Consider the following 25,978-nt stretch of genomic DNA (forward strand, 5'->3'; position numbering starts at 1 on the left):
TATGGTAGTTAGAATGGTCCTAATCGTTGATTAATCAATGCCAGCGAAATAATTGACACTTTGTGGACCGTTTCTTCATCTGTCACTAATTATGATGAAGCATATTTTATCAACGATGTATATGTGGATAGGCTGTAATTGTTGCATAACTCTTTAATTTGTTGCATTGTTTTGGACCATTGTTGTTTTTGATTGTGATTGAACATAAAGTGACCAAGTTATATCTTCAAGCAAGGGTAAGGTAAGCAGTTAGCTAAGTTTTATAGAATAATACTTATACGAAGTACGATGTATATACGAGTATTTATGAATTTTCTACTACGTATGTGCCTTTTGATATACGATGATAATAAATTTAACGTTGTAATTAAAAAAATAAAATTGGAGGAAGTTATAATGATCAAATATGCAACATGATTTTGTTTTTCTCAATGAAATAAAAATAGAATATAATGGTTTCGTAGGACACTAATATTAATAATTCCGTTGTAGTCTAGTTGGTCAGGATACTCGGCTCTCACCCGAGAGACCCGGGTTCAAGTCCCGGCAACGGAAACTTTTTTGTCCATTTTATTATTGAGCCATACATATTTTTGTGTTGAAACTTTTTTGAATTTTTTTTGGTCCATCTTCCTTATTTTTATTTTTTAATAGATGTCTAGCAATATGAATTATTCCATAAGAAAGATTAGCGAACAATATAAGCTTGAAAATTCGTACGGGTAGTATATAATGAAACGAAGGGAGCAACATCTTTACGCGTGGACACAATGTTGCCAGCTTTTCCTTCAACCAAACTAAACAAAATACTCCCATCACTCACTCTCTTTCTTCCTTATCTCCTCTTACATGCAAGAACCATGAACATTTCATCCGCTAAGTATGACAATAAGAAGATCAATTTAATTCAAACACCTCTTTTAATCTTCCCTCTTTGTCTCTAACTCCTTCAACCTCCCCTCATATTTAAAGCTTAAACACTTACCATGCAAATGGCGCCTAAGAACTACGCGAAAGAAAATCACCTACCACCCAACCTTAACAACGAAAGAAAAACTTCATCATTTTTAGGTCAGCAATGCAGATTTCATGCGTTATTGTGTTGTTTATCTTCCTGCATATAACCATTACACTGCCAGCTGAGTCACGCCCACCTCCCCCAAAATCACCAAACATGTTATTCAGGCTAGCCTCTCCACCATCTATGGACTACTCGCACTCTGATGAGGGAGCTATTATATCGTCAGCTTCATCTTCAGGAGAAGTACAGACTAAGGAGAGCATCCAACATCGACATCAACCACAGCAGGAGAGTATCGTAGATGAAGATGATTACGGGTACTGGAATCCTGTTCCTTACTATGACAGAGGAGATGCAGGTCCTGTTCCACATTCTAAGTTACCCCATTAAGCCTCCATGAACAATTTTCTTGGTCGGTCACTATAATCTAAACCTTACCTATCCTAAAACTGTACACGTATGAATCTTTGCAACCTAGACTAAGTTGTAACCAAGTCCTACAAATTCTAATGTACTGTTCTTCAGATTCTACAGATTTTGTATTAATGTAGCTATTAGTCAGTACATACTCTGTACGTCGTAAGTGGTATAAGTAGTTGGTTTAGTGTCAAGTTGATTCAGATTATTGACAGTTAGCTTATAGCCTTATAGAAATAAAAATTCAAGGAAGTTTGAATGTTTGATAGTATTGATGATAAGATTGGCCAATTTTGGATATGGTCTAATATTCCCTTTGTTTAGATCTGAATCATGCAATTTAGGTCAAGTGATCAGGGTTGCATTGGTCAGTCATTTTTGTTAGTTCTGCATAATCAAAGAGCAGAGTGCTAAATTCTAGAAATCAGCTTTTTCTTACAGCGACAACCAGTCTTCGGCAAGCAAATAATCATATAATCAGGCTGATTCAGCTTAAAATCTCAATGGAGGCTTAAACTATAACAAACCAATTCCAAGAAATTTCATTCCTTTTGTCAGCCATAATGAAACATATATCAAGTCATTTAAGTGTGTCAATAAACTATTCACATACAACAATATCTTAAAGTCTGAAGTATTTGACCTAGATTAACAAAATCTCTGAAGCAAATCAGATACAATTTAGCTTCTCCACTCCAACATGTATCACCAAAATGTATGAATTACTCTTCCAAACGTTCATTTGAGGCAAGGAAACAAAGGAACTGCATACCTCAAACATATTTGAACAAGGATGTCGTGTTACCTGATGAACATATTACAGCTTTAGATAACCACATTGTTTTAAGCTTCCAGCATTTGGCAATTAGTGGGATATATTGTAACTATGCTATTAAATTTGAAAAAGACAAATAAATTCATAAAATAGCATGACTGAATGAGAAAGCAGCATGTGGTATGAAAAAGCATAAGCAACTAAGCAAGTATTAGTTCAGCATATAAGTCGGTCATAGGATTTTATTCTAATGACATGATGGATTGATGTGTAATATAAAGCCAAAAATTAGTCATCAAAAGGAATTATCACAAGTATGATTGACCTTAAAAGCAAACACCCTTTCTAATAGCCATAATTAGTGATGTGAAACATGATTGTTTAAAACAAGCCAGAGATTTCTGTGCCAAGTCTAAAAAAATTAAGTCCAAAATTCTTGACAGCAAGATTGTGGATCCATATATTGCTTGTATTATCCCAGCTAAAACCCATATGCAGTTATTACTCAATAAATCTGTAGGCTGTAGGTGTGAATTAAAATTTATTCCATTACACTATCAAATCCCAAGGAAACCCCTCTTGATTTTCCAATCATTCTTGGAAGACAAGTGCATTAAAGTCGCTAATTAAAGTTTCTTCTAACTAATACAACCTTTGTCCAGAGTTCTGTCTTGCCTTAACATTTCTTATTTATTTTTAATGTGAGGAGCTTATAAGGGGAATTTCAAAATGCTAATTCTCTACATCATAAAGGCAAAATCATGTTTTATGCTTCTAGGAAGAGAGAGAGAGAGAGAGAGAGAGAGAGAGAGAGAGAGTGAAGGAGGGGGAGGGGGTGGACGATGATTATGAAAAGAAAGCATTTAAAAGTGGCTAAAAAAAAGGTGCTTGGGAGTAAGTGAGAGGATAACCAATAACATACCTACATAAGATGTATGGATGATGGGCCAGTAACAGCAGCAACTTTCTGAGCAAGTTTGGCTTCATCACGGTACAGTTCCTTCAAATCTTTCTTCAAACGTCTAGCCTCTCGCTTTTCCTCCTTAACAGCAGCCTACACATAAACATTTGCAGTTTAGCCCTGTTAAGTACAAATCTAGTACTTTTTTTTCAGGGTAGGGGAATAAAAGTAAAACATGATTGAACTTTACCAGACTACAAGGCATAATACCTTTAATTAATTAGGACAGGATTCTTAATAAGCATATGCACTAAATTCTAAATTGGATTTTCATCTATGTGGAAACCTCGCGACAAGGGTGTGTACAAAACAATTAACAACTGTCTAACAGTGAATATATTTTTCTACAAAATGAGTACCTTTCTTTCTTTTTTCTCCTCCTTGGTCTCCTGACCATGTGGTTTTCTTTTTGGCACCTCTGGTTTGGCAACTACTTTTGCTGTCTCTTTAGGTTCCTTCTTTCCATGAGGCAAGTAATCAACAGGAAGTTTCGCCTTTCCTCCAAGAGTAATAATCTTGTCAGAACCACTTTTCAGCGCCCCGGAAAATGTCTCAGCCAGTATTTTCTTCCGATTTCTTCCAGGAGCTCCAATTCGCCCTGGGTGATTGTCAAGATTCGAGTATGTAGAGACAATGGTCTCACAATCCCAAATTTCTGACTCATCACTACTTTCTTCAACAATTACCACTTCTTTATCATTTCCATCCTCATTCTCATATTTCTCGGCATATTCGGCACAACGGCGAAGTATTTCAACTGGAGCTGTGTAATTTCCATCAAATTCTAAATCATCATCCACACGATCTTTGAGAACACTATTGAGCTTTTCTGCAAGCGATATATCTTCGTCTTCTACATAATTTTTATAATCATCATCACTATCTGACCCATATTCTTGTTGTTCAAGCTGCCAAAAGACCACAAAGGAAAATACTATTAGCAAGCTATAGAGGATGTACAAGATAAACAAGCCTTGTACACTATAAATTTTAAAAGAACCATTAAGTATTGTTGTCAGAAGCATAGTATTATTTTGAGAACTAAACACCCTATTAGTCAGAATTGTGTCTCAGAAATAATAGGTAGATACCAAAAGAGCACTAGCTTCAGAGAGAAGATCTTACAATATCAAACTGTTGGTCAAGCAAACGCTGAGGTCTAGTATCTTCATTAACACTTCGAACCAACTCCACCATGGAGTTATTGGCTACTCCAGTTTGAACTTCAGCGCGAAGATTACTAATCGAAGACAAACTCTCCTCTTCATACACATCTCCTGTTTCCTCTGAATGATTTGCAAGAACAACAAAATCCTCCTCCAATTCATCAATATCAGAACCAAATTCTGATTCATTGTCTTCAAGTAAATTAGCAATTTCTGGATCTACTGCTTTTTGTACTTTCACAGTAACAGTTTTCTCTGCGACATTATACAATGTTTTAGGACTTGTAATTTCACTTGCCTCCTTTATCCGTACTCTTGAAGCATCATATGCCTGAGATCATAGTAATCACTAGCTAAGATTAGTACTTATCCCCAAAGTGTTGACCAGCAAGTCCCAAAAAATAAACATAAGTTAAAAAGACCATGACAAAACAAGAAAAATGACTACTTCATATCCAAAACAATACTCCGACTCCTATTTCACTTTTAGCACAATAACCAATGTACACATTCAAACATAAGTATCTTCAAATACGTATTAGTGTATTACAAAGAATTATAAATATTGATATTGTGAAACTATACATTAAGATAAAACAAGCAAGACCACACATATATCAAGAGAGTATTAAGTTCCATGTATGTTGCAAATCTTGCAATCTATAAAGATTTCAAATAACACAATAAAAAAGGAACCAAGGCAGTAGTTGTTTACAATTAAGAATTTCTAGGTTAACATGTTGGAATTCTAAAATGACAAAGTTCTAAGCTTTCATAAAACAAACATAGGTCATTTTTATTCTGAGAAATGTGACCATTTTTCAAAACATGTTAAATAATAAACTTGCTTAAAACATACTTCGTACAATCCTTCCATAGTTCCATAAGTAATTATCACATTGTACTCAAATTTCATAATAGAAACATAGGTCATTATTATTCTAAGAAAAATGACAATTCTTAACACATGTTAAACAATAAACTTACTTACTAATTATGAACTAAGGGCCTGTTCTCATTGACTGAACTCACCTGAACTAAAATGAATATTTTATAAGAGAAGAAAATTAGGAGCTGAATTTCAACGTATGAGAACAGGCCTTAAGTAACACTTCAAACCATATTGCAAAAGTAAACGACTACAATATCATCTAACAAAGACATAGCAAGAATCACCTTAACATCATTAGGCAATTGATGAAGTTCAGCCTTCGGATTTTCATAATACGATGAGCCACCACCGGTATTCCGAATCTCCCTCAAATGATTAAGATAATTATAACCATCATCAGGGAATCCAAGCTCCAATATCTCCCTCCTTACATGATCAGGTAATGTACCTGAACCCCTAAACCCTTCATAACCCCCATCCTCAGGGGCATCAGCATAAATCGACTCCGGATCGTCCGAGTAATCCTCATCATCATTCTCCTCATCTAACCCATTAATCTTAACCCGATTATTATCGACACGAACAAAAACCCGGTCATTTTCCGGCTCCTCAACATATATAGGATCAGAAGAATCCCGTGAAAGAAGCTGAAAGGTTGCTGATTTTTTCTTATCAAAAAACTTCTTCTTCCCCATCTTTATACCCTACCCACAAACAATTCAATAAATAAGTATATTATTCAAAAATTACGAACTCGTAATATTTATCAATTATATAGTCCTTCAGTTTCGATTATATAAATCGCAAGACTAAATTTTTGCAGAAATTAAATTTCTTTGAATAACCCAATTAATATTTCCATTGATTAATCGAGCTTAATTTGCTGAAAAATTAATAAAATTAAAAAATTTCATCCTCTATGTTTGATTTTAAGCTTATGTTTCTTCCTAAGTAAGGTGAAATTAGCTAAATTAAATCAAAAAATTAAGTAAATATATAAAGAGGTGAAATTAAAGTGAACTAGAAATTTGAGTTTGTACCTTTTCAAGCTGCTTCTGTTGTTGCTGCTTGCGAAAATGGAGATAAAGAGGGAGAAGGTTTTGTTAGGGTAAAAGGAGCTTGGGAAGTGGAGAAAGAGGAAGAAAGAGTGATGGGTAGGGCATGTATCATATGGGAAGTTTGAAGCCCAACAATTTAAGCTTAATATTTAGCCCAACAATTTGAGCCTAATAGAGAATTAGTCCAAACTACTTTACCTTTTAGGTTCGGATGATATCTCGAGTTATCAGCTTTATTAAGTGAACAAAAGAAGAAAAAAAATAACGCTATGTCGTTGTGAACAAATTGATTTTTTTTTTTTTTTTAATTGTGTTGGTGGTTCATTAATCATTAGCTAGATAGAGATTTACAAAGTAAATTAAATCTTTTGGCAAATCGATTGTGTGAACAAAAAAAAAAAAAAAAAAAAAAAAGAGAAAAATGAAGAATTTGATCTACAAAGAAACTCCATTCAATTTTTGGTTAATACTGTAAAAGTAAAAACAAACCAAAGTTAAGCTTAGTTATATATATATATATATATATATATATATATATATATATATATATATATATATATATATATATATATATATATATATATATATATTTTTAAACAAGTTATTCGTTTAGCCCTTTATTAGTAGAATACTCATCGTTAATAGCATTAGAATCAATTATTCTTAGATACATGAAGTAAATAATTACAAAAGTTTATTTTTGAGTATGGTTTGATAACTTTTTTAACCCAGTTAAACAAGATTAGTTGGTCCAAATTAAGTGTAATAAGTTAAGTTCAGATAAAATGAATCGAGCACATAAAAAAAAGACAATTTTGTTTTATTTTATTTTTGACACGACTCAAGGATAAAATTGGAAATTCGTTAATTTTTAGTTAAGAGTTCGGATAAAACTCATAAAAGACTCCAACACATACTTTCTCTCCATTTTTCGGATTTCGTAAATCCTCAATCGAAAATTTGTTTCCGCCATAGCTTCGAAGCTCGCGATTGTACTGAACTTTTTCCGATTGGTATTCTCTCGCTCGTTCTTTATCTCTCTATTTTGATTCGATGAATTAGTATTCGAAGCTCTGATTATATTCATGTTTTTGTTTTTCATAATTCATAGATCCATTAATTTTCTGGATTTAGGGTTTATATTTGTTGTAGATTCAAGTATTTTCCTTACTTATTTATATTGCTATCATCCTTTTTTCTGTGTTTGATTATTAGTAATAGGTTGGCGGTTAGATTTAGGGTTTTGGATCAATTGATTATGAATAGTATTGCCAATTTTGTTCCTAATTTCTTCAAAATTTTATGAACTTAACTAATTTTATGGATTTATCTCAAAATTTGTGGTAGAAATTCTGTTTTTCGTTGGTTTGTTTCTCGCTATTTAAATGAATGTTATTGGTAAATTTTTCATCTTCTAATTTATGTGTGATGTTAAATTTTTGCGTGTAGTCTACAAAATCTCATTCTTTCAGCTAATATATATGTCAATGAAGCAATGCATTATCTGGTTTCACACACACACAAAAAAAAAAAAAAAAAAAAAAGGGCAATGCATTATCTTGTGCTGCTCTGCATTATTTATCTTTAATTATCTCTGTCGTCATGGCTAATTAGTTACATTCCGCTGCCTCCGGAGCTTGTATTGATGAGTTTTAAATGATACTGTATGATGTAGAGCAGTGGTGGGATTTGAAAATTATGTTCTTGATGGTAATGGTATTTAAAATGCTGCTTGGTAGTCTCATTTCCTTATTTTCTGTTGAAAATCTCGTGTATTGGTGTTTTAATGCGGTCACGCCATATGTTGTTCTACTGTTTTGCAAATCAATGGTATGTTTTTAAAGTTTAATGATAATTGAAATAGAAGACATATCTGCCAATCTGCCATCTGGTGTTCTCGAGTATTTCTTGTGGACGTATGTCACACTAAGCTTCAGTGAGGCTCTGGTGTATTTGCGGATGGGTGTATAATTTTATCTGTGGAGAACCCAGATGTCTGAGGGAGGAGTGTCCAAATTAAGTTGCTTGTAACAATATTGTTAATCTTCGGTGTAGTCTATGATCCTTCTATTTCACCTTTTCGTAGTGATAACTCTCAGCCTTCTGTAGATGCAGTGAGTTGAATGGGTCTATTCTGTATCTGAGTTTGGAAGGAAGATGGTAAAAAGCACTGATTTGTGGGGGAGTTCTCCTAAACTCTGTAGTTTTTCTTGTGGCGCTTGAATTTTTTGGGGTGTGTTGTTGTTGTTGTTGTTGAGGTTTTTGTTATAACTAACAAGGTGTGGTGTGGATTGTTGAACTCTATGTGTGCTGTAGTTGGTTTTTGTTGGATAGGGACTTATATGTAGCATTGGAATTTGGTTATGGACAATTAGTGGATTGATGGGGATGGTTTTTGGCAGGGGAGCTTCAGGTGCTGGTTGGAGTTGAGTGTTGGCGTTTGAAGATCAGTTTGTTTAGAAAGGGGAAGAGAGGAATTGAAGATGAGTTCGCGCAGCAGGAGTCAAAGCCGTAGCCGTAGCCGTAGCAGAAGCAGGAGTCCTCGAGATCGTAGAATGCGATCTCAACGCCCTTCTTTTCGTGATGCTCCATATAGGAGAGATGCACGTCGGGGTTTCAGGTGGTTTGATTTTAACAATGCTCTTCAACTGTTTGTTGGGTAGTGTAGTTGGAAAAGAATAAAAGTTGCATAAATTTGGGGGAGGGGGAGAAAAGAAAGGAAAGTAGTTGCTAAATGAGATGATTAATGAACTGATCAGAGTTTCAAGAGCAATTACACTAAGCTGTATTGCCAAAAGGAACCATGTATTCCTGAAATTATCATGTATGGTAGATGATGTGTGTGTGGTTTTAAAATTTGTACTATCCTTTTCCTGGTTATATTACCCAGTGCCAGTGCTTGAGGGTTTGAAATGTCCGATTAAGCTCCTCTGAACTTGTAGGCAAAACTTGGTATTTGTTCAGCAGCATAATGAATTCTTGAGACATACTGCTGATAATTTACAGTTTGTATACTGGAGTTCTGGGAACCTGAGCAAGTTGTGTCTTGCCTTTAATGGTTCACAATGGCTTCATACTTTGGCTTCTCTACAATATATTATCCCATTTCTAATTTCTTTTCTATTCAATATTTTACTAGTGCTGGTTTCGTGCTAGCTTTAGTGGTTGAGAGTCACTTTCGTAAGTTCTTTTTGTTCTTTATAGTCTCCATCAGTTCATTCTTCAGCTATATTAATTAGGCCCTAAAGCCCTATCGGGCAATGTTGTATATACCTTCAGAACCATCATTAATAAGAGAGAGAGAAAATTATTTACGGTTGGTGTACAATATATTGTCTTCTTTTCCTTTCTAGCTTGCACAACTCTCTGATTTGTACAGATAAAGGTTGAGAATATATGTCAATTTTGGAAATGATCACAGTTGTTTTGCTAAGTTGGGACCTGGGAATAATGAAGCTAGTTACTATAAAAGGAACTGTCGTGTATGATTTAAAGTATCATGAGAAATTATGTTGTGATAAGCTGATAATGTTTTATGTCTTACGGTTAAGATGGGACCTATATTTGGGGGTTTTTAGCTGCTAGATTTATCTTATTATCTGTATTATTCAAACTGCAGTTTTCATTTTCTTTCAGATAACTTCGTTTTCAATACATTTGGGTTAGGTTAATTATTGTTTTAAATTTTCAGATATCTTACACGTCAATAGAATAGCCTCTCCCCTAACACTAGCAGTCTATGTGTGGCATATGTTTGGCAGTTTCTGTTTATAATTAGTCGGATCTTTTCATTTGATGCTAACTTCTATTGGATATATTGCAGCCAAAGCAATGTCTGTAACAACTGCAAACAGCCTGGTCACTTTGCTAGAGAATGTACAAACGTTGCTGTTTGCAACAACTGCGGCCTCCCTGGGTATGAATTATTTTATTCAGTTAGAATCTATGCCTTTTTTATGCTTCCTTCTGCATGCCTAACTTGTGAAACTGATTAGCAGAATAGATGATCTGAAAAGACTAATAATGTGAATACCTATATAAATGCAGGCATATTGCTGCTGAGTGTACCACAAAATCTCTTTGCTGGAACTGTCGTGAGCCTGGGCATATGGCCAGTAACTGCTCAAATGAGGGCATCTGCCATGCATGTGGCAAAGCTGGGCACCGTGCCAGAGAATGCCCGAATCCTGAACTCCCACCCGGTGACTTGAGACTGTGTAACAATTGCTTCAAGCAAGGCCATGTTGCTGCGGAATGCACAAATGATAAGGCATGCAAGAATTGCAGGAAGACAGGACACCTTGCTCGTGACTGCTCTGATGAGCCCGTTTGTAACTTGTGCAATGTCTCTGGCCACGTGGCCAGGCAATGTCCGAAAGCTGATGTTCTTAATGACCGGGGCAGTGGTGGTGGTGGTGGTGGAGGTCGTTATGGTGGTTTTGGAGGAGGTGGTGGTGGACATGGTGGAGGTCGTTATGGTGGTTTTGGAGGAGGCGGTGGAGGATATCCCATGGGAGGAGGAGGGGGTTATCGTGATATCATCTGCAGGAGTTGTGGCCAGATGGGACATATGAGCAGAGATTGCATGGGCGGTCCAGCTATGGTTATCTGTCACACCTGTGGTGGTCGAGGACATATGTCTTATGAATGCCCTTCAGGAAGAATGATGGATCGCATGCCACCGAGGAGGTACTGAGATGGCATATCTTATTGATTACACTTTGGATGATGGAATTGATTTCCATGAAGTTCGTTGACCGAATAAAAACTTGTATGTTGTCGTGCTTTTTTTGTTTAGTCAGTCATTACAGAATTTTTGGTGACTTTGTTGCTGCCGTTTTGGTTTTGAATTTCCTGTTGAGAATTTATAGAGCTATTAAGTTTTGTGTTTTTTTTTTTTTTTTTTTTTGGATATAGCTATTATGTTATTGGCTAGTTTGAATTTACTCGTTTAGTTATTGTGTGCTACAGAAGTGTGTGCTGCAAACTATAGAGAAGGCTGATTGTATTTTAATATTTTTATTGCCCTCTTGATTGTGATTGATGTTCGTTTTTTTTCTGTTAACAAGCTTTAGGCTCTTTTGATGAGATTCTACCAGACCTCAGAAATTCAATCTTTTCCAGCTAAATTGATGCTTACAAGGTCTCAATGCCAATATGCTCTACCTCATCAATTAGATTCTTAGAGATTGGACTGCGCCCAGCGAACCTGTATGGCCTTGAGAATTCCATCCTACCTTTGAAATTAACATTACATCTATAGACATGTCCTTGAAAGCATTCTGTGAGAGGTTCTATCCCATTTTCCATAGGAAATTTGTCACAGAAAACTCAATTGTTCGAGAACTCTGTGGGGTTCAATACCTTATTTGGTAGGAAACTTGTCGTCCTTAGAAATATTATACCTTTCTGAAAGAAGCTGAATAACTCCATTCCAGATAGCCTGGCCAACTCTCAGAGTTATTCAAGTTGCATCTTGAAGTGGTAGGGAATTCCAGCAGAAGTTCATTTGATCAAAAAAACAAAACAAAACCCTATGCCATTTTTTTTTGTATGTTCTGTTCCTGGCTTCCTGTATGGCTTCAGAGCCAATATTCTCTTGCCTTTGTTCTTCAATATATCCAATCCCTGCTATCGGTTCTCTGATGTTGCTTCTCAGCTGACTTATGTGAACCATCCAATAACGAATTAGGGAAGGTTGCCGCGTGGACTAGTTTTTCCAAACCTCTCATACATCAAATTGAGCTGGAATGATTTTAAAATTCAGTTACCAAATTGGTCTACCAACGCAGGACAAATATATCTTCAAGAAAATCTATTTTCCGGTCCTTTAGCTGAAGACATTTTTGAACTGATGCCTAGCTTGGGGTAAATGGGTCTTCCTTTGATTCTTTTTGGTAGCATTATCCCACCATAAAGTTGCGGAGAGATATTAGATTGTCGGGTAAGAACAAATAAACTGCAGATTATAAATTTCGCAAACAATAAATTTTGATTCGGGCATGTGGAAATTCCACATTCTGTATCGTACTTTGTCGAGCATCAATGCTGTTAGGTATTGGGGCAAACAAGTTTTCAGGAAGCCTACCGGCAAGGATCGGAAGAAACACTGTCAATTCTACTTACTTCAGTGCATGAAAACAACTCATTCTTAGGGAAAACCCCTGTTGAACTATCTTGAATACCTTCGTTTCCTTTTATCTTTCTTGGAATAATTTCTTAGGTACTATACCAAAGTGTTTCAGCAACTTGTCTTCCTTAGTGAACGAAGTAGCTATGACATATTCTATGATGTACAAAACTATGCAATCATATTCCTGCAAGTTTGCCCTTGCTTGCTAACTTTCTTCTAGTGCTTGTACTTATTTTACAACAACTTGGAGGACTGATTTTTCATTGCTATTGTGCTTTAATTATGTAATTTCATGCAATTGAACTAGATGATGCTAACTTTAAGCAAGTCAATTGGAAACTATTATAGAATCACTTAGTTTTTTTTTATCCACATGACCATAGTATGTATATCAATAAGTCTTATGTATATCTTAATTGAAATACATATACATATACTGTTTAATTTTTTTTTTTTTATATAAGTAGAATGAAGGACAAAACGTCAATAATAGCCTAACTTAAAACTGAAAGTAAAAAAACTGACAACGATGAACACTTACAGCCAACCCATGAACGGGGACAACCCAGAAACGAGGAACCTTTCAAATACGACATACAGAAAAGGCAAATCGTTTAGTAATGTTGGATCCAATTACACCGACCAAAATCATTATCGCCTTGTTCCAAGACTATTTTTTTTACACATTGCCGATTTCGCCATCAATACAAATACTATACAATATACATTAATACTATACGTACTTATGCAGCATTGTAATGCTTTGGCACAATCTCCCGCGTTTAAACTCAACCCGTGTCAAAAACCAACCCTTTACAACGACAAATGGCGCATTTCCAACTTCCTCAAACCTTCCATAACCGACCTCAACTCACTTCTCAAGCTTCTTCAATGGCGGTTTCATCAACTTCCTTCACTCAGAACCTCGAACTTTGCTCAAATTTCCAACAATGGAGGTCTCAATTCTGGATTCAACTCAAAAATACGCAGCTTCAGGATTGTTCGCACTTGCCCTAAATCAATCTCAGCTTCATCAATGTCGTCTTACCTCTACTCTTCCTTCTCCCGACGACGAGCCTATCGGCGCTGGAATGAGCGCCGCCGCTACTTCCTCCGTCTCCGATCGTCCTTATCTTTGGATTCATGAGGATTCCGGCTTGCTTCTCCCTGTTTTCAAGTAATTCTCTCTCCTATAATTTTGATAATTTGATTTTTTTTTAGGGTTTTGATTGTGTTTTGTGATTGTTGTTGATTTCTTTCTATTTTTGGAAGGTTTATGAAGGTTGATGATAAAGCATGGGATGGTTTGAAGGAGACTGCTGGAACTTCCTCACAAATTAGTCATCATGTTGATTCTGTATGTATCACTCTTTTATTTTCTTTTAAAACAAATTAATGTAATTTCTTTGCTATGATTAGTAGTTATGAGTGGAATAGCAGTTGAAATTTGAACTCGAAATTTGATGATGCTTACTATCATGACAATTTTTTTGGCTGCTTATTTGCTCTTTTATTGTGAATTTTTCTGCATTTGTGAATTACAATTGTACATTAATAATACTGACATCAAAATGCTAAGCTCGTCTATAATGTTAGCAGAAGTGATGGACAATGATGATGAATTGATGAGTGTAATGTGTTAAATGGTTTGAGAAGTCATGATGGTGTCCATTTTGGAGAAACATTTTGGGTTTATACATGAGCCATTTGGTATAAAAGCAATCAAGCGATAAACTTATGGAGTTATAATGTGTAAGGATCAAGAATTTACACTTTGCTATTGAGAATAGTTATGGCAATGTACCCAGGGTGGTACTTTGCTGGGCATTGATAAAGAGAGTTGTATCACTATATATACCGACACCACCAAGGATGAGTGGTGGTGACGAGGACTAATGTTAGGGGTGATGCAATAGTGTGTTTGAGAATATTTCATTTAAGATTGTATTGTAACAAACAACTGCACTAGTTGCAGATTCACGGTTATTTAGCAAATTTTGTGCAAGATGATTTTCCATGGTATATTTTATTTGCAGGTGATATTGTTTCAGTTGATGAATTTAGAGTAGTAGTTAATGATGAGACAGAATTATGTAGACAAGAGTTACACATTGGAGGTGTGAGGCTGGGTCGAAGTAAATTGAATTATTTGAAGTGTAAATTTGGTGTGAAAAAGGGTTCTGATCAGGATATTGTGAAACTAGATTGAGAGAGAATTTCCAACCATTAAGTCAGTGAATGTTTGAGTGAAGAGATATTGACCAAGTGGTTGCTAATTAACAAAAAAAGTGAAAGAATATTGTTGAAATTTTTAGGAACAGGAAATCAACAATGTCTGTGTAGGACCCTACATAAAAGAATGCTGACTGGAGTGAGTTTTGTTCTCATTGTTGCCACTACAGATTTCCACATTGATTTGGGGGAGGGGGAATGGCATTAAGTACATAGTGCTTCTCATCTTTCAGCTCCATCCGTACACCGTCCTTAAGGTAGACATAAAATAAAAAAATATTTTGTTGGTCACACATTTGCTTTGTGGAGCTAATATGTTTTTGGGTTTTTCTCATTGGTAGTCATATACAATAGCATATTCTCATTGGTAGCATAAAAAATCACCTAAAATTATTCTCTTTTGTTTGCTGGAAAAAAGTAGAGTTCTTTTCTGTTGCTGATTAATTTCCTGCTTTGAGCTCTTTAGCTGTAGTCACGAGGAAAAATTCCATATACTTCCTCCATTTTCTTTTAGATGCAACACACACTTTCTCACGGTATTTAAGAAATGTGGGGTTCACATGATATAATACACTTTAAAATTAGATGAGTGGTTGTTAGGAGTGTAATTTAGTGGGCCATGTGCTTTAAATAAGGGAAATAGTGTAGTTTTTCCCTAAAGTAACTTTCCTTTTATAGTGTGTTGCAAGTATTGTGACATTTCCTTTTTAGGGAAGTGTTGCAAGTAAAAGAAAACGGAGGAAGTAACATTTTATAAATGATAAGTATCTATATAGCTGCTTTGTAAGAACTTCTATCATGACATTTCATCCTCTTTATTCCTCATAAACAGTAGAATGAATCATATACGGACAATGGCAACCACATTAAGTTCTTTTATTTATGTTCATTTTAAATCACTGTTATTCAGATTAAGAATTTAAGATGTTATATGATACGTGGAAAATTATTATCGAAGCTGAAAATACCCCTTTACTTTTGTGAGCTTCTCATTGACCATTTTTTAATTTAAGATAGCATGATATACTATGGTAGTCACTCGGTCTTCATGGTATAAACAGTTTTTAAAGTTACTTTGTGATGGAAGAGCCTTAACTTCAGAGGTTGCTGCTAAAGAACTTGCTCTGTCAAAGCTTGTTGATACCATGGTATCTAGCATGGAGGCACGTGATGCAACTATTGTTAATTATGGTGAAAAGTTGGAAGATGAACTTTTATGCAGTGAAAGGTACTCTGACTCTGCAGAATCTCTGTCTGAAGAAGCCACAGAGAGAGTGAATCTTCACAAATCTGTGAAAGAACAGATGAAAGATACGTGTAAAAGCCATACTTATGAAAAACATGTCGAAAGTGCAGACTCACTTAGTTGCCCTCGCAAAGTGACTGTCTTGTATGAGCTTCTTTCTGCATGCCTACTTGGCACCAACGAAGAAAACAAAAAGGCTTCTCAATCTGTAAAGGGATATGATTCTCGGCATCGTGTTGCTCTACGACTTTTAGCAACTTGGCTGGATGTCAAATGGATTAAAGTGGTTAGTTTACCTGTTATTGTAATGTATTTAATACGTCTTTTAAGGAACTCTCATGTGAATCCTTAATATTTAACATATATTGCAATATAGGGGCTATCTATTACTTTTGCTAAATTCATTTTTTTCTTTTTCATAGGAAGCATTGGAGATAATATTAGCTTGTTCATTGATGGATATAATCAAAGGAGAAGTCGAAAAGAGAGATGATAGTGATCCTTGGGTCAAATGGAAGCAAGGTGGCATGATTGGTGGAGCTGCTTTGGCTGGGGGAGCAGTGTTAGCTGTATCTGGAGGTATATGCCTTGTGTCTGTAGAGTGTAGAGTTGTAGACTATAGTGGTTAAAACTATCATAAATCTCAAATAAGTTGAAAGGACTTGGAAGTTGGAACCAGTTCTCACTACTCAACTTCTCTTCTGATATTGCAGGAGTAGTTGCACCTGCAATCGCTCAGGGGCTCAGCACTGTGGCTCCAACATTGGGAAGCCTTTTGCCTGCCATTGGTGCAAGTGGATTTGCTGCAGCTGCTACAGCTGTTGGATCTGTTGGTGGTTCGATTGCTATAGCTGCATCTTTTGGAGGTAATTATTCGGTTTCTTCTTTCATATCTTCCTTGACATTATTCCTTAGTCTCTTTTTTTTTTTTCCATAGTCATTGCAGAGTAAATCTCAGTGTGAAAATTTGTTTGGTTGCATTTTTGCTACATTATATTTCAAACTCCAGCGGCGGGAGCTGGACTTTGTGGTAGCAAGATGGCTAATAGAATTGGAAATATTGAAGACTTTGACTTCATAGCAATTGGTGAAAATCACAAGAAGGGGGTAGGTTCCTCTGAATTACTGCTTATGTATCACTCAGAATCTCCCTCTGGCATGTAAAGGATAACTGGTATCACATAGCAACTACTGAGGAAAAATATTAGTATTATCATAAGTTTTGCAATTTTTTCTACTGAATTTAAAGTATTTATATTAGTATTAATCTGCAGCATCTTGCAGTTGGAATAATGGTATCTGGACTTGTTTTTGAAGAAGTAGACTTTGTGAGACCTTGGGAAAGTCAAAACATTAACTTGGAGAGGTAAAAATGTTCTTTAAGTGTTTACTTTGAAAGGTTTGAATAGTGTTAAGCTTTATGGCTTGATGCAATTGTGATCCAAGCCATGCAACACAATATGTACCCTTTTTTGGCATTAGAATCGCCTTAACCTCTGCATTTGATTGTATACTGCATTCACATCAATAGCTTACCTCATCAGGTTTTAAAAAAAAAAGTGTACATGATGTATGTAGGCTTTCTAAGTTCTTAACCTTACTTTACTACAAGCAGGATCCAGATTTTTTCAATGTATTGACTATTTATTTCTTTGTAGTTTTATTTATAAAGAGTGTGGCTTTTATGGCTTCTTTGAGTGGTGACTGCATGGCAATTGGCAAGCACTTTTTTGCTGAAGGATCTGACCTAGTGCTAAATTCTCTAAAAGATAATAACTGCACGGCTGACATAATATCCGTACATTGACAAAGCACCATGGATAACAACCTCACTAAGTTAATTCTTTTGGCATAGTTTGGGAGAATTTCACCCCTTTGGATGCCCCCTTTTTTGGGCAGTACTCCTCTTATGTATTGATTGTTAATTAGCAACATGGCTCTCTTTGCTTCTTTTTTTTTTTTTTTTGATGCTTTAAGGGTAGTGTTAATAAGTTGCAGACTGTTTGAGGTATCTTACAAAGTGCTAGGCTGGTGGAGAGATTTGTAGTGCTGCTCTTATCCAGCCAATCCAGGCTGTCAGCACAGCTTATATTCCATGAAAGTCTTCCTTCTGTATTATTAGAGCTTTGTTTATTTCAAATCATTGTCACTGATGTACCTAATCTCAAGGTAGTCAGTCTCAGGAGTTTTCAAGCATATACATATTCACATTAGATGTTTCATTGCTCATTTGTTTTTTCCCTTAAACTTGCTATCTTATAAGATATTGCTTCTTATTTGTCTTGGTGGTGACTAAACTATGTGTCGCCGCAAAACTTCTACTTTTTGTATTGGTTATGTTAAATTCCTTGCGTGACTTTTACAGTTATGCATTACACTGGGAATTCAGCAATTTGGCTGCACTTGCTACTGCGGTGCAGGACTTAATTGCTTCAGGTGAATTTTCTTAGACTTTCTTCCATAAGCAGTGTTTTTAAAACTTCAACCAGTGGCCTGCTTGCTCTGACTGATTTCTTCCATTGCTGTCTCGCAGAACTTACTTCACATTTGATGAGTTTGGGTGCCATGATGACTGTTATAGGCACAGTTATGTCAGCCCTTACTATTCCAGCATCACTTATTGCTGCAAGTGATGTTATTGACAGCAAGTGGGCAGTTGCATTAGACAGGTTGTCTCATCAGCATTATGTTTGGTTGAAGTGTACAGTGTGCTTCTGTTCATTATCATGCTGTTAACTTTTTCACAAGACCTTGATTATTGTTTCTAGCAACCCTTGTAAGCTTCTTTTGTATTGGTATTTAGCTTGCATTACCTAATCCAGTTTGTTATGAGGTTCCGGAGAGTTATTGAGTCTCATGCGTTGAGCTTTTTACATGTCTGAAACTATGAAACCTATAATTTGCTCCCTATTCCTGTTGCAAATGGAGGCATGGTTAAGCGGCATGAGTCTGTAGCCTGTTGTTAATCAATTAAGCCTCTCTTGACTTAAATAGCCAAGTTTTGGACACCCTTCTTAAAAAATAAATCTTTTTTTTGATCCGGTCCTGCATGTGAGAGTTTTCAGGTTTTAATTTTTTGCAAAGACCTTTTCATGCTGATGGAGATGATTGCACAGAAGATACTTTTTCTGTTGGGCAGCCTTGTTATCTATTAACTTTTCTGTCTTAATATGATTTTATAAATTCTCCGTCAGTTGTAGATTATTCAATGCTTTCCCAATTATAGATTTTTGGAACTGCCCTTTTGCGATTACTGGTTTATTGCATTGACTTAAACCCTCCTATGTTGCTCTAGGTAGCAACTTTTTGAGAAGGATTGGGATGATAGTGATAGTAGTTTGTTTAACTTGAAAAAGGAATATCAAAGTGAGCAGAATAGCTAGAAAGTTCTATTGAGATTCATTTTTGAATATTTCCACAGATCAGACAAAGCTGGTAAGCTGCTTGCAGAGGTGCTGCTGGAAGGACACCATGGAAATAGGTAGGACTTATTTCTATCTGTTAAATCAACTTTTGATATCTACTCTTATTTCCCCTTCTTCATCACATTCTTTGACCATTGGGGTTGAACTTCCTTAAACGTTAATTATGTATGTCTGCAGACCAATTACACTAATAGGTTTCTCAGTTGGGGCTCGTGTGATTTTCAAGTGCCTCCAGTATCTAGGTGAAACAGAAGGAGGTCATGGTAAGTCAGGCGTTAGTTTAATGTTAACTTAGATTCTAGTTCTTGGCATTGTACTGCATGCTTTATTTAGCTTTTCTTTCCATTACCTTTTCCTAGGCAGGACTGTAGTGGGGGTTGGTATAACTCAAGATTTGTTTAAATTTACAATTTAGCAGTAACAATAACATGTTTGATCATGCTAGATGGGCTCGTGGAGAGGATTGTTCTTCTTGGTGCACCAATTTCATTGAAAGATGAGAATTGGATACTTGCAAGAAAGGTACTTTCTGAAACATCTCTAAGCAATGTTCATTTGTTTGTTCTTAGCTGAAGGGAAATAATAATTGTTCAGTCAAAACATGTCGAGAGAAATGTTAGGATTATCCTTCCATGTTTCTATTTGGCATTTTGGTCTTCAACTTCGGATAATGTTACCGTGTTATTTACATTAAATATAAAACGGGGGAAAGTTCACGCTTTACACGAAATAATAGGAGTAATAAAAGAGGTAATGTAAGAGGAAGAAATGTCAGATTCTTTGACTTATTGGTTGGCTACAAAAAAATGTTAGGATTATCCTCCATATTTCTACTTTGTGAGCAAGCTTCAGATTCTTGGCTTTTTGGTTGTATAAACAAGATGTTCAACACCTTATTTATTTTGAGTTATCCCTATATTCCTGGGGAAAGAAGGGGATGGGCGGGCAGTGAGGAATCAGGGTAGTAGTTGTTGCATTCATTTTTTAAGAGAATCTCTCTCTCTGGAAATTTTGTGGATATTGTTTTGTGAGGTTTTATAATCTTTTCCTGCTAAATAAGTAATGCTTCTTAATGTGTCATTTACTATTGAAGTTATGCATGTACTTCACTTTCAACTTGCAGATGGTATCTGGGAGATTTATTAATGTGTATTCGACAAACGATTGGACTCTTGGAGTAGCTTTCCGTTCCAAGTATGTACACATGTGAAGTCTTATTTACTGTCATGATTGCTTCATTATTTTAATTTCTGAAATTAACTGTAATGAGCTCAACAAACATATTTGCTGATTTTATGTTGTTTGAATTGTTCAAATTCCCTGGTCATGGCAACTTGTTTGGACATGGAAAAATTCTCATCTGATCTCAACATGAGAGCAGCTGAAACCTGAAATTGTGGACTGAATTTTTTTTGATATCATGAAATATAGATCAAATATAGGTTCAACATAAGCTCTTTTAAATCTGAAAGTCCACAAATGCAACATTGATTCTTTACAATTTAATAATTACCCAATTTGGACTTCCATATCAGTTCAGTTAGTACTTAGTACGCTTTGCAGTTCAGGTTTCCACTAGGATATTTCTTTGTTTTGCTATTGACCTTTTGTTAGTTGTTATGATTGATTTTTCATTTGATATTGCTACTTTGCTAGAATTGACTGTCATGTTTTAGTATAAAAAGTTTCAGTATGACATGATCCCTTTTTTTGGCTATCACCAAAAGGCGGGATGACTATTTGACAACTGGCTACTATAAGTTGAGGGATTCTACTAATTTTTTCTATTTTTATTTTAGTCATCCAATATTCATGATTTCTTTGAGTAGCACTTCTTTCAGTCATTTTACTCCATTACTGTACAGTTTTGGTTTCTCTAGGCTTCCCAAGTCATGAATGCAGGTGCGACCAACAAGTAGTTGTGAAGCTCTCAAGTCTTTCATAATATCTCATAGATACAAGTGGCTTTTTGTTGGAAGATCATAGAGAAATATGTAATTTTCTTAAAAAATAAAAAGAAATAAGGGCCAGACAAAGCAACAGCCTTGCTTTATGCTCTATATAGTATCATGCAAGGTTTATAAGGTGTTTGATTCTCTATGTTGGAGCATCTGGTGCATGCAATCTATATATGCTGACTGCATATGGTAGTGTAATTTCTTGTGTTTCTCACAATGGTCTAACCAATTTTTATGTGCAGTCTAATATCTCAAGGGTTAGCTGGAATTCAACCCGTGGATGAACCTGGGATCGAAAATGTTGGTGTTTGGTATCCATTTCTCTTTATTTTCAGCCGCTAGTTATCACTAAGTAACTGATGTATTCTACAACTGACATCTGCCAGGTCGATGTGACACATATCATTGAAGGCCATGCATCATATGTAAATATGACTGAGCACATTTTGAAACAGCTTGAGCTAGACACTTACTATCCTGTTTGGAAAGATGGAAAAGTAGAACCATCATCCCCAAGGAGAGCACCCACTAAACCTTAGTTCTTGCTTATTTGCTTGTCTAACCTCTTGGCGTCCTGCTAGGAAATCGGTTCTTGATTGTTGGACAGTGGTCGCCTTTCAGGCTTTCATCACACTCACAAGTACTAGCTCGCTGTGGTAATTAAGTTTTGGATATTCGTTGCTGTGCTCAGTTATTGAACCATTTGCGGTAATAAACCCTGAAGAGTTCATAGTTCATACTTGCATGTCCATTACACCTCGACTGATCATTGATACGAGCATGGTCTTTGTATAATGAACATGGTCTTGTTTAGTGTTGAATCTTCGGAAGGCATAATAGTACGTATAAAAATCCCGTTTTTTGGTGCACGTCCCACATTTCTGACGTGCTCTGTTGCTGGACAAACGTGGGATGTGCACCAGACGGTCAATCAAAATTTGCTCCATGTGATCTCTTTTCCAATACATGCATTACTGAATTGCAAGTGTCCGAAATCAAATCCCCAAATTAAATTACTCAGGTATTTGCTTGTGTAGAGTTTCAAAATGCTATTGTTACTCCTAATACGGAGTATTTGCAATACACTGCTTTGACTTTGCATGATTTACAATTTCACATACAGTTCTTTGACTATTGTTGGAGGTTTGGTGTTTTTTTTTTTTTTTAATGACACTATTGTCGGTGTTTTATACGTCATTTATTTTCTTTTAGTTGTAATATTTTAACTTTTACGTTTATCAATGCATAATTTCAATACTTTTTTATACTTTAGGAGTATATATAATACTATTGAGTCATTAGTATTATTTCGAAAAATCTGGATTTTCTTTATAAACAAAAAATATCTAGATTAATGTCAACGTCTTGTCGGATTAAGACATCAGAAATTATTGCTCTTTTTTTGAAAGCCAGAAATTGTTGATGTAGAACCTCGTGAATATTGTGATTGTCTCAACTCTAATCAGATATTTGAAAAAAAAAAAAAAAAAAAAAAAAAAAAAAAAAAAAAAAAAAACTCTAATAATCAGATTATGAGCTTGCCACATCTCCACATTCTCTGCTATATAAGTAGTACGAAGTACTCCATAGTTAATAATATAGTGATCAGCCATTAATCAATAAATAATGATGAGTTTATTTAGAACCTCACTGTTTAATTCAACTATATTAGTAATATTTACCCTTTTGATCTTTCAAGAATTACCGTGTTCTACCGTATGTGGTTACACTATTCATGATTTCCCTCCTCATTTCGTTTTTGGGGCCGGGTCTTCTGCACATCAGGTAATTTTGTTTAATTTTTACTTATTATTTATGTGATGTTACTCTGTCCGTCTCATTTTACTTATCCTATTTAATTAAAGTCCGAATAAAGGGGATCATCACTTACTCTATCGTGTTGCATGTTGGTAGTGTATGTAAAGGATTTTTATAGATCTTGAGTGTAGTATAACTCCATCTCCATAATTAATTTATTCAATTTTTTTTTTTTTTTTTGAAAACCCATAATATTAGTAATTGATACGGAGGAGTACTATGGTTTGATTAATTAAAAGTTGAAATGAAACAGAAGAATATTGGAAAATCAACTTTCGGATTCGGACAGGATTTCATATTGAAGTGTGTCGAATTTAGGTGGTCTTATTAGCACAATACATGCATTACTGAATTGCATGTGTCCAAATAATATTCGATTCAGTTTTTTAATGCTTCATTTTGGCTTTGCATAGTGTATTTTGACCACTATTGATTTTTTTACACGAGAAAACCCACATGTGAGTGGTGTGTTATCCCACATTGGTTGACTTTATAAGTGAGAGTTTGTATTGAGATGTGTATCCCACATTGAAGAAATAAGAAATTTGTGTCCACTTTATAAGGCTAACGAGCTACTCCCTCATTGTCATATGGTTTTGAGGTGGAATCTCCTTAGTCGTATAAACCCGACAATTGTGTCGGGTGTGGTCTAGATCCGTTTATCAGATAAGGTGATTCCACTTTATAAGTTAGATGATTGATTATGATTATAAATTTATGGTGATAAACGGGCTGGCCGGGTTTTGTATAAAATTGACTTTTCAAGCCAGTCCAAAAATTTATAAAAAATCAGACCAGATCCGACATGATTTCAGGCCAAAAAATGCCCAAAGCCCGTTCAAATCTGGACCGAGCCAGCGGGCCGGGCTCGACTTGATCAAGTCTAGTTTTGCTTAAAGACAGGGAAGTACATTAGATGGACAATAGTCAAACTGAATAAAAAAAAATAAATTAAGTACTCCATTAAACTTAAAGTTAAGTAGAATTTAAAAAATAAATAATTGGTCCATCTCGCGCGTGAATCTCGAGATTGTCTGAACTCTGTTGCTAATTGCTATCGGTTGGGTTGATAGCTTGGCTAATTAGTATAATAGTTGTAGTTTACTTAAGTGATTAGCCATTAATCAAAATATAATGGTGAGGTTTTTGAAAATCTCACCTTTCAATCCAACTATATTACTTCTAGTAGTATTTACCCCTGTCATCTTTCAAGAATTACCATGTTCTACTGTGTACTGCCTTACCATTCATGATTTCCCTCCTAATTTCATTTTCGGGGCCGGCTCTTCTGCCTTTCAGGTAATTTCGTTTAGTTTAGTTTTTATTTGCGAATTGTATGACGTTATTTTTACGGTCTCATTTTACTTATCCCATTTGATCGTGCAATCTGGACTTTCATACTTCATTGTTTGATTGATATGAGGCTGGTAAAAACAGTGTGGTTTGATTGATTAAAAGTTGACATGAAAAAGAAGAAAATTAGGTGATTAACTTTCAAATTTGGACAAGATTTCATAGTGAAGTGAGAATTATGAATTTCATTTCGGAACACAAATGGTGTAATTAAAGATTTTGTTGTTAAAAGGTGGATATTGTAGAATGTGAAATTAATTTTGGGTTTTGTAGAAATTTTAAGTTTAGAAATTAAGATGAATTTGAATTTCTATCTAAAAATTGTACTTGTAATTGGGTGTTGTAGTCCTCTGCTCGGATATATCGAATTTCGAATTCAGGCAGTCTTAGCTTTTGGGATTAAGTTTAGGCCTTATGTTGCCGTGACCGGATTAAGTTTTTATGATTTGTCTAATTCCATTGGTTATTTAACTTGTTTTCATCCAATTAGGGCCTGTTCATATTTACTTATTTTCAGTTTAGTTCAGTTTAGTTCAGTTCAGTTCAGTTCAGCTCCAATCAGTTCAGTTCAGTTCAGCTCCAATCAGTTCAGTTCAGTTCAGTTCAGCTCTTAATTTCCCTCTCTCATAAAATATTCATTTCAGCTTAGTTCAGTTTAGTCAGCTCCAATCAGTTCACTTCAGTTCAGCTCCAATCAGTTCAGTTCAGTTTCAGCTCAATTCAGTAAATATGAACATGCTCTTAGTAGTTAAAATCATGTGAAAGGGTGGTTTAGGATTGATTTTATTAACTAAGATCTTTACAGTTTTACATGTCTTGTGTTGATCATGCAAGAATTTGACTTTGTATGTGCATAATTTCATTGTTGTGGGTTGCTCTATGTAGATGGAAGGTGCGGCTTTTGAGGATGGCCGGACACCGAGCATCTTAGACACCTATAATAATCCTGGTTTGTATTCTCATAAACTCATGTAGGGTCTGTTTTATTCAGCTTATTTTCAGATCAATTCAGTTCAGTTCAGTTTTTAATTTCCTTCTCTTATAAATTATAAAATATTTAATTTAGTTCAGTTCAATTCAGCTCAGCTCTATTCAGCTGTAAATCAGAACAGGCCCGTAATCCAACTATAGAATGCAATGTTGTTATTTGGTCATATATGTTGTCCGATGTTGAATTTAATATCAAGTCTGAAATAATTGTTAGGAATAAACTTTGCAATCAAATCTGTATGACTGACAGGTAAGTGTAGTTGTAAGAAGAGTTTCTCATGCTAAAATTGGAATAATTTGAAAGTAACAAGGAACAAAATTAAATGGAAAATGAAGCAGATTTTAACACATCATGAAGCAGATTTTACCAAAATACCCCTTAGTAAACGAAAAAACACACCATATTACATTATAGATTTGTTTGTTCCGTTGATCTACTTATATTTCCTTGTGTGTGTACATTAAGTTTTCATCGTTTACTGTATGTTTTAATACTTGTAATGAACTTAGAGAACTAAATAATTTCAGGGGAA

The 25,978-nt window shown here is 35.2% G+C and overlaps 3 protein-coding genes and 1 non-coding gene across 4 annotated transcripts; 3 read left to right on the top strand and 1 right to left on the bottom strand.

The window, feature by feature from the left end:
- The first annotated feature begins 482 nt into the window (after positions 1–482).
- TRNAE-CUC (transfer RNA glutamic acid (anticodon CUC)) lies at positions 483–555 on the top strand. Its single transcript has one exon. It is a non-coding gene; the product is annotated as a tRNA-Glu (tRNA).
- A 1,400-nt stretch (positions 556–1,955) lies between these two features.
- LOC145639367 (uncharacterized) lies at positions 1,956–6,411 on the bottom strand. Its single transcript, XM_081690596.1, has 6 exons — positions 6,273–6,411; positions 5,517–5,936; positions 4,300–4,671; positions 3,534–4,082; positions 3,136–3,267; positions 1,956–2,243 (listed from the first exon to the last, which is right to left on the bottom strand). The coding sequence occupies exons 2-5, from the start codon at positions 5,925–5,927 to the stop codon at positions 3,136–3,138; spliced, it is 1,464 nt and encodes a 487-aa protein (XP_081546722.1). The 5' UTR covers positions 5,928–5,936; positions 6,273–6,411; the 3' UTR covers positions 1,956–2,243.
- Positions 6,412–7,182: 771 nt separating this feature from the next.
- Positions 7,183–11,306, top strand: LOC145639368 (uncharacterized). The gene is made up of 4 exons (XM_081690597.1): positions 7,183–7,303; positions 8,693–8,910; positions 10,114–10,206; positions 10,338–11,306. Exons 2-4 carry the CDS (start codon positions 8,774–8,776, stop codon positions 10,984–10,986), a joined length of 879 nt encoding a protein of 292 aa, XP_081546723.1. The 5' UTR covers positions 7,183–7,303; positions 8,693–8,773; the 3' UTR covers positions 10,987–11,306.
- A 4,377-nt stretch (positions 11,307–15,683) lies between these two features.
- On the top strand, positions 15,684–22,295 carry LOC145640611 (transmembrane and coiled-coil domain-containing protein STS1-like). Its single transcript, XM_081691863.1, has 13 exons — positions 15,684–16,187; positions 16,324–16,480; positions 16,615–16,767; positions 16,911–17,008; positions 17,176–17,267; positions 18,267–18,337; positions 18,435–18,570; positions 19,323–19,382; positions 19,504–19,589; positions 19,772–19,848; positions 20,450–20,520; positions 21,527–21,584; positions 21,671–22,295. The coding sequence occupies exons 1-13, from the start codon at positions 15,684–15,686 to the stop codon at positions 21,821–21,823; spliced, it is 1,716 nt and encodes a 571-aa protein (XP_081547989.1). The 3' UTR covers positions 21,824–22,295.
- The last annotated feature ends 3,683 nt before the right edge of the window (positions 22,296–25,978 follow it).

This window comes from Chenopodium album, chromosome 7 (assembly GCF_948465745.1).
Source record: "Chenopodium album chromosome 7, dcCheAlbu1.1, whole genome shotgun sequence".
NCBI lineage: Eukaryota > Viridiplantae > Streptophyta > Magnoliopsida > Caryophyllales > Amaranthaceae > Chenopodium > Chenopodium album.